The sequence below is a fragment of the Micromonas commoda genome, chromosome 13 (assembly GCF_000090985.2).
Source record: "Micromonas commoda chromosome 13, complete sequence".
Lineage (NCBI taxonomy): Eukaryota > Viridiplantae > Chlorophyta > Mamiellophyceae > Mamiellales > Mamiellaceae > Micromonas > Micromonas commoda.
Genome location: NC_013050.1, coordinates 1,002,705 through 1,011,177, shown reverse-complemented (window position 1 = coordinate 1,011,177; position 8,473 = coordinate 1,002,705). Strand labels below are relative to the sequence as shown.

General features: G+C 62.4%; 2 protein-coding genes across 2 annotated transcripts; one reads left to right on the top strand and one right to left on the bottom strand.

Moving 5' to 3' along the window:
* Positions 1-508: 508 nt before the first annotated feature.
* Positions 509-2,494, bottom strand: MICPUN_87686 (predicted protein; the record flags this gene model as incomplete). Its single annotated transcript, XM_002505581.1, has 3 exons — positions 509-961; positions 1,127-1,588; positions 1,688-2,494. 3 exons carry the CDS (start codon positions 2,492-2,494, stop codon positions 509-511), a joined length of 1,722 nt encoding a protein of 573 aa, XP_002505627.1.
* Positions 2,495-7,820: 5,326 nt separating this feature from the next.
* On the top strand, positions 7,821-8,433 carry MICPUN_54773 (predicted protein; the record flags this gene model as incomplete). Its single annotated transcript, XM_002505821.1, has 2 exons — positions 7,821-7,944; positions 8,239-8,433. 2 exons carry the CDS (start codon positions 7,821-7,823, stop codon positions 8,367-8,369), a joined length of 255 nt encoding a protein of 84 aa, XP_002505867.1. The 3' UTR covers positions 8,370-8,433.
* Positions 8,434-8,473: the final 40 nt, after the last annotated feature.

Genomic DNA, 8,473 nt, shown 5'->3' with positions numbered 1-8,473 from the left:
CCCTAAACCCTAAACCCTAAACCCTAAACCCTAAACCCTAAACCCTAAACCCTAAACCCTAAACCCTAAACCCTAAACCCTAAACCCTAAACCCTAAACCCTAAACCCTAAACCCTAAACCCTAAACCCTAAACCCTAAACCCTAAACCCTAAACCCTAAACCCTAAACCCTAAACCCTAAACCCTAAACCCTAAACCCTAAACCCTAAACCCTAAACCCTAAACCCTAAACCCTAAACCCTAAACCCTAAACCCTAAACCCTAAACCCTAAACCCTAAACCCTAGTCCTTGAGCTACCCTAAAGGCTTCCAAAAACCTAATACCCTAGCGTGTACCCGCAACAAACCCTAACAAGTTGTGCCGTCGCCGCGAGCGAGGAGAGACGACCGCTAAGGCATTGTTCATATCGTGTTACGTACAATCTCCTACGACCGCTGAGGCATTGTTCACATCGTCTTACTTACAATCTTCTATCGCGCAACACGCCTACACTGGAAAGTGCTGCGATCACTCATCCACCGTCACGCCGTCATCCACGTTCCAAGATCTAAGGCGGCCTCTGAGGAGCTGCCCGATCTCCGCCGGCACGCTCGTCAGTTCGTTGCGTTGGAGGTCGAACCACTGCAGCGCCGCGAGCTGCCCGATCTCCGCCGGCACGCTCGTCAGCTGATTGTGGTCGAGGTACAACCTCTTCAGCGAGGTGAGCTGCCCGATCTCCGCCGGCAAGCTCGTCAGCCGATTGCTGCTTAGGTACAACCTCTCCAGCGACGTGAGCTGCCCGATCTCCACCGGCACGCTCGTCAGCTTGTTGCGGCTGAGCTCCAACACCTCCAGCGAGGTGAGCTGCCCGATCTCCGCCGGAACGCTCGTCAGCTCATTGCCGGCGAGCTGCAACAACCTCAGCGCGCCCAGGCACCCAATCTCAGCCGGCAACAATCCAGTCAAGTCACAATCTTCCAACTCGAGCTTCACCACCCGGCCGTTTTCCATCCTCACCCCTTCCCAATCCTCCGGTTGCTCGTCCTCCGGCCACATCCCCTGCAGTTCGGGGCACATCGCACGCCATGTCCGGAGCGCTCCGACGTCACCCTCGTCGTCCACCGTCACGCAGTCATCCAGATGCACGCGGCAGCCCGCCGCTCTGAGGTCGCGTATCGCAGCCGGCACGCTCGTCAGCTGATTGCGGCTGAGGTGCAACCCCTTCAGCGACGTGAGCTGCCCGATCTCCGCCGGCACGCTCGTCAGCCGATTGCTGCTGAGGAACAACGTCGTCAGCGACGTGAGCCGCCCGATCTCCGCCGGCATGCTCGCCAGCCGATTGTGGTCGAGGTACAACACCTCCAGCGACGTGAGCTGCCCAATTTCCGCCGGCACGCTCGTCAGCTTGTTGTCGCTGAGGCCAAACGTCATCAGAGATGTAAGCTGCCCGATCTCCGCCGGCACGCTCGTCAGGTTATTGCCGCCGAGCTGCAACCACCTCAGCGCACTCAGGCGCCCAACCTCAGCCGGCAAGGCTCCAATCAGGCCAAACTCAACCAAATCGAGCTTCACCACCCGGCCGTTTTCCATCGTCACCCCTTCCCAGTGCTCTGCTGGCGATGCCTCCGGCCACCTCTCCTGCAGTTCACAGCACATCGCACGCCATGCCCGGAGCACTCTGGCGTCATCCTCTTCGTCCATCGTCACGCCGTCATCCAGATCCACGCGGCAGCCCGCCGCTCTGAGCTCGCGTATCTCCGCCGGCACGCTCGTCAGCTGATTGTTGTCGAGCAACAAATGCTCCAGCGACGTGAGCTGCCCGATTTCCGCCGGCAGGCTCGTCAGCTGATTGTAGTAAAGCTCCAACCCCTTCAGCAACGTGAGCTGCCCGATCTCCGCCGGCACGCTCGTCAGCTGATTGCCGCTGAGGCTCAACTCCCCAAGCGACGTGAGCTGCCCGATCTCCGCCGGCACGCTCGTCAGCCGATTGCCGTCGAGCCTCAACTCCCTCAGCGCCGTGAGCTGCCCGATCTCCGCCGGCACGCTCGTAAACTGATTGCCGCCGAGCACCAACACCACCAGCGACGTGAGCTGCCCGATCTCCTCCGGCACGCTCGTCAGCCGATTGCCGTAGAGGCGCAACCCCTCCAGCGACGTGAGCTGCCCGATCTCCGCCGGCACGTTCGTCAGCTGATTACTGTTGAGATTCAACTCCCTCAGCGACGTGAGCTGCCCGATCTCCGCCGGCACGCTCATCAGTCGGTTGGCGGCGAGGCTCAACTCCCTCAGCGCCGTGAGCTGCCCAATCTCCGCCGGCACGCTCGTCAGCTGGTTGCCGAAGAGGCGCAACCCCTCCAGCGACGTGAGCTGGCCGATCTCCGCCGGCAGGCTCGTCAGCTCATTGCCGTGGAGGCTCAACTTCCTCAGCGCGCTCAGGCGCCCAAGCTCAGCCGGCACCACTCCAGTCAAGTCAAAATCTTCCAACTCGAGCTTCACCACCCTGCCGTTTTCCATCGTCACCCCTTCCCAGTGCTCCGGTCGCGCAGCCTCCGGCCACCTCTCCTGCAGTTCAGGGCACATCGCACGCCATGTCCGAAGCACTCCGACGTCATCCTCGTCGTCGAATGTTCGCGTCTCGTCATCCTTCGACGGCTCCAGCAGCTCGCGACTGTCCCACCCGTCGGGCGTCACGTCCGGGTGCCTGTCCAGCCAAGCCTGCACCACGTTTCGCAACGCCCAGATCGTCATCACCTTCGTGCTGCTCAGGGCGCGACGCGTGAGCGGGTCCTTGGCCCCGTTACGCCGGAAGTGCGCCAAGACGGCGCTCCTCTCGTACGTGTGACCCGAATCGAGGACCATTACCGGGTCGCGGAACATGGTTCGCGTGATGGGGCATATGAGCTCTTCGGGCTCGGCGTCGAGATCTGCGTCCCGGGCGTCGGGCAGGTCGCACTGCACACTCACGGAACGCCGGGTTTGCACGCTGGAGCTCGCGTCCGCGGATGTCGGCTCCGTCGCGGCGGACCTCTTGCGCCGCTTGGAGGGCGCCATCGAAAGAACGTCCCGGGTTGCCCCTGGCTGCGCGCTCGGCGCTCTGAGAGTTCAAAATTCGCATGGACAGAAAAGGTTACACCCCACTCTACCCACCCAAAGCAGTCTACGTTTCTCAAATAAAAATCGTTTCGCTACCTAATACCTTCTATGATATGTCGTTACATCCCTGGCAAGCGCGTGATCCAAGCGTTCGCCGAGCAAATACCCATCACCTGCTGCATCTCGTAAGATCCCTGTAGCGTTTCGGCGTTACCCACGATGACGAGCTTCGACCGAGCCCTGGTGAGCGCCACATTCAATCGTCGGCGGTTTGAGAGCAATCCGCCCGTCTCGCGCCGTTGGTTGGCTCTGACGAGCGACATCACCACGCATTCAACGTCGCGTCCTTGCGCCCTGTCGATTGTCAGCGCCTCCACCTCCTTCAAGTCATCGCTGGATGCGAGATCGCGTGCCATCGCATCCACCTGCGCGTTGTACGGCGAGAGCACCGCTATGTCCGTTGGAGCCGCACCCCGCGCGAGTAAGCCACGGAGCACGCGGGCGACAACTGTACGCTCGTACTCATTATCCGGTTTGGCACCCTCGCGCTCCATCGCGGCCGCGCCAACCTCGGAGGTGTCGAGCATGACGACGCGACGCATCGGATCCGTTGCGACGCGGAGCCAGTCTGGGAAGTCCGCGGGGGCAGGTATCGGCGCGACGAGGGTTCTGTTTGCCACCTCCGCGGTACCGGCGCGAAGCTTGCCCGAATAGGAAATGACGTTGGAGAACTTGGCGAGCTCGTCTGCCATGCGGTACTGCGTCCGCAGCTCAGCAACCGAGATGTCGCCGTGTGCTTCAGTCAGTCGCTGCAGCAGCGAAACTCCGAGCCCGAGGCGCTCAGCCTCCTTTGACTGCACCAGGGGCGGGAGCTGGTGTGGGTCACCCACTAGGACGAAAACACCGCCCAAGAGCAGCGGCGCGAGCGAGGCTGGTGTGGTCATCTGGCCCGCCTCGTCAACAAGCACGACGTCGAAGTATCCATCCGCACCAGAACCCTTGCCCTTACTCTCCCGGCGCGTGATCATCGGGTTGTTGGCCGCGGCGTAGCACGTCGCGCCCACCACCCTGGCGCGGTTGGCCAGGTCAGCAAGCTCGGCGGTGGTCTTGGCGCGATGTCTCTCGCCGCCGGGCAGGTAGGCGGCAATCTTGGGCGCACACTTCCCATCATCGCCGCCGACGCGGAGGAAATCGTCGATACCAACATCTGGCAGTCGTGCCAGGATGTTGTCGACCGCGTTGTGCGTGTGAGACGTGACGAGCACGGATTTACCCATGTCGACCAGCGCCTTGACCGTCGCCGCGAGCGTCGCTGATTTGCCCGCGCCCGGCAATCCCACCACGAGCGCGTAATCCCTCGCGCCGAGGATGTGCTCGACCGCGCCCCTCTGTTCTTCGTTCAGTGCCGCAACCACGGTGGACGCCGCAGGTGATAATGAACGCATCGCCGCGGCGGCCGCGGCTCGGTCAAACCGAGGGGGATTGAGGTCAAAGATTCGTGCGCGGAGGGCTTCAGCCCTCGGATCCCGAGATTGGAAAACCCCGAGCACCGCGGCTCTGAGTCGGCCCGCCATGGTCGCGCCACCGTCGTCTCGATCGATGCGCCAGAGCTCCTTGGGCGAAGCCGCGCCCGGTCCGGTGGTTCTGACGGGCCGTTCCATCTCGACCTCGAGGTGCACGCCGAGTTTTCGCTCCTTGACGTTAGCCAAAATGACTCGCGCCACAACAACCGCCCCCTGCTGTCGGCTCAATACCAGCCTGTCGCCCGGCCTGAGTGCAGCGGCGAGGGAGTCGTCCGCTCCGTCCCAGTGCTGCGCTGCGAACGAAACGTCCGAGTCTACGCTGGAGTCACTGTTATCGGCGAAGCCAGTCTCCAGCGCGTAGAGGTACTGGCGTCCCTGGCTGCGTTCCGTGTCATCGTCTCTAGGCACGTGACGCAGGGCAAAACCATCCATGGCGAATCCACCTCGTTTCCGAACCTCCTCGACTGGTATCCACGGCGTCGCGCGGCGAGCGGACATGGACGCGGCTTCAATGTCGATGAGCCTCAGCCAACGGGCGAGCTCAGCTGCGTGCACGTCAGTGATGTGCCCAACGAGCTCCTGAGATAGTTCAGTCAGGGACGAGTCCTGCAACTTTGTCGACCCTCCCTCGAGGGCGGCATTGACGGCGTAACACTTCTCCTTGACGAAGCACTTTTTGCACACGCTGCTGCAAGTGTCGATGGGCGGGAGAGTGCCACCCGCGAACATAATCTCACCCTCTTCAATCTCCTTTCCATCCCTCGGTCGCAGCGTAGTGGCTATCATGTTCCTTCTGTGCATGAGGAATGCCAGGTCCACCGGCCCAGGTCTGATGGCGACAGTCTCGTCATCCTTCTTGTCCTTGTCACTGCCGCCCGGGTGCCTGGTGTAGTGCAACAGCCCCCAAGGCACCCTGGTGCCATATCTCTCACCCAGCATCAGCGTATAGAGTGTGAGCTGTGCGCCGTGCTCCGTCGGGTTCCTCCAGTACCCAGTCTTGAGCTCTACGGGGACCATACCACTTGATACCACCTTTTTCCCGTCTTTGCCAATCTCGTCGAGCTTGCCCACAGCCACTGCGTCAATGACTCCGCGCAGACCCAGAGTCGGCGCCCACACCGTCTCTTCAGCTTCGACCATCTTAGTCACAGCCACGATCCCGTCGGACCGATGCGCTCCGGAGGCCAGAACCCTGCACTCTACCCCCGGTCCCGCAGCCGCGCCGGGCGCACCTCCCAAGTTTGCCATCCCAGGCTGCGCTGGGTGTTTTACCAGTCTGCGCGTCCAACGGTGTACGCCGGGCCCGACGTATCTGAGCCGGTCCAACGCCTCCTTCTCCGTCGTCCCCGACGAGAACAGCCTGTCCGAGGAACCCTCGACGAGCTCGGCGGAGTGCTTGAAAAAGCCCTTGGCGCCTGGTCCGGTGTTGAACGCCGCCGCGAAGAGGGAAGCTTCGCTCAGCTCGTGCGACAAAGTACCCAGCATCGCCGCCTGTGCGTGCTCCGCCCCTCCCACATCCGGCACAACAGCCTGCAGCACCGTGCGCCTGAGGCATTCCATGCTGCCGCCCACACTGGTTGAGTTGACGAGGTGCGAGGGATGGATCACGAGGAGCTGGCCGCTGTGTTGTGTGACGTCGATGGGAGCGGAGATGTCGAAGCCATTCCCAGGGACCCCGAGGTTTATCGGCGGTCCGCTCCTGGCGTGCGGGGCGACGAGCCTGATGAGATCCCCGGGACGAATCTTCGACTCTGCCCACATGTCGTGGAGCCTCAGTGTTCGCACGTTGGACTCGCCTTCCTCGGCTTTGCACACCCTCGCCACCACCTCCAGGGAATGGTCGGGGCCCCAGGCGACCGACTCAACCATCCACGCGTCGAGCGCACGTCCCTCAGCCTCGATCCGCGCCAGGCGCTCCGACTCAGCCTCGCGCTCTTTCTCCGCATCTATCGCCGTAGCCTCCTGGCTGGTAGTCGGAGCGACCGCTGCAGTGGCAGTCGGAGCGACCGCTGCAGTGGCGGCGGTCTCCTTCCGTTTGTTGGCGATTGCGAGCTGCTCCGTCTCCGCGTACGCCTCAAGGTCAAAGTCTTCAAAGTCGTCATCGCACTGAAACTCGGACGGTCCCTTTTTTTCGGCAACCTCGGGCGCTGGTTTCACGTCCTCCCGAGGCCGCTCCCCGGGCTGCGCCTGCGCCGTGACGGTCGGGCGATCGACATCGTCGCCTCGAATCGACACACCCGCGACGGTTTCGCTGTGCGGAATGTGTTCCTCGATGTTCCCGAGCAGCTCCAGGATGTCCCCGTTCCCTTTGACGTCGCCCAGCCTGACTCCCGAACCCGGCGTCGGGACGGACTGCCTTCCCAGTGAGCTCGCTGAACCCGGGGTCCTGGCGGTCCCGATCGTTGGGCCCACGCTACCGTGCGCTCGGTGCGCTCGAGGAGTCGGCGCACATCCCTCCATCGCCCTGACGTCGGCGAGAAGCGCCGCGCCGGAACTGTCCAGCGTCCGAGGCGATTCCAGGGTGGACTCCACGCCGGCGACCGCATCCCCCGCGCCAAAAGCATCCAGCTGTCTTGTGAGCTTGTTCCGCATCGCCGCCTGCTCCTTTGCCGCCGCGTTACCCCTTCCCATGAACAGAAGCTGGTTCATCACAGCACCCCCCGCAGGCCCGGTGCCGCCCGCGGTGGCTCTCGTGGCGATGTGAGCGCGATGCCTGGGCGGCGACACGCTCTTCCACGTCACCCCGGCGCGATCTGCATCGTCCATTTGGCTCAGGAGGTACCCATCGGCAAGGTCCGGATCGTACTCGTTCGTCGAAGCGACCCGTGGGCGCTTCACCGGGGCGGGGCGGGCGAATCGGTCGGAACCGAGCTGTCGAACGTCAGATGCGTTCTCCTTGTCCCCGGTCGGGCTGATCTCGCGAGAATCGTGGATACCGGTCGCACCACCGGATCCCACATGGGACTGAGGGCCAGGCGCCATCTTTCACCCACTTCGTCCCGCTCGACACGCGCCGCCGCGCGCTTCCTCTCTGCCGGGAGATCCAAGAAGGTTTTGGCAAGTTCATGGTAGACGGTGCCTCAAATTCAAACAAAACGGGCACCCTTGACCCATTTTCTTGAATTATTTTCTTGAGTCAAATCGTCAGTGTTGGCAGCCTGTGGGTGGTGAAAGTTTTGCAGCGCAAAGGTGTCGGGCCGTTCATTCGTCAAGAGCGCGTCGAAATGGTTCACAAGGTCCTCGCCCCGATCAAGCCGACCGGCGGTGCCATCGGCATCGCCACCATCGTCGCTTTCGCCGGCGCCGCCGCGTGCACCCAGTTCTTGACCCTGAACATGCCCTTCGGAGGTGAGAGCGGAGAGCGATAATCTTTCCAGCCCGCCCGATTTCTATCCCCCCCTCCCACCCGGTTGGCCGCGCGGGCGACTGTCCACGGTCGTCCATCGCCTCTGGACTTGGGTTCGTGGTTCGTGAGCACGTCCACAGACGCGGTCGAACGGAAGAGACGGGACGCGCGAGTCCGTCAATGCCGCAAACCCTGGAGCGATCGAGAACCGAGCGTGAGGCCAACCCTAACCGGGTGGCCGTATCTCCGAGATATTTCCACTGACGCCATCCTTCCCACGCGCCCACACGACGCAGGCTCTCTTCCCCACACCGTGACCAACCCGGAATGGGCCAAGGCAACCGCGGAGCTGAGGAAATCCTCTTGGGAGCGGGAGGGTGCCCCCGACAGGCCCGTCGGACTCGACCCGATGAAGAGCCCCAAGTAAGCCTTGTGTGCGTCATCGGTAGACTAGCTTTTTCACACTGTAATCTACTACTAATTCCATGGAACCCGAGACGTGGTACGGCTAATATCGTTTTGCATGACAAG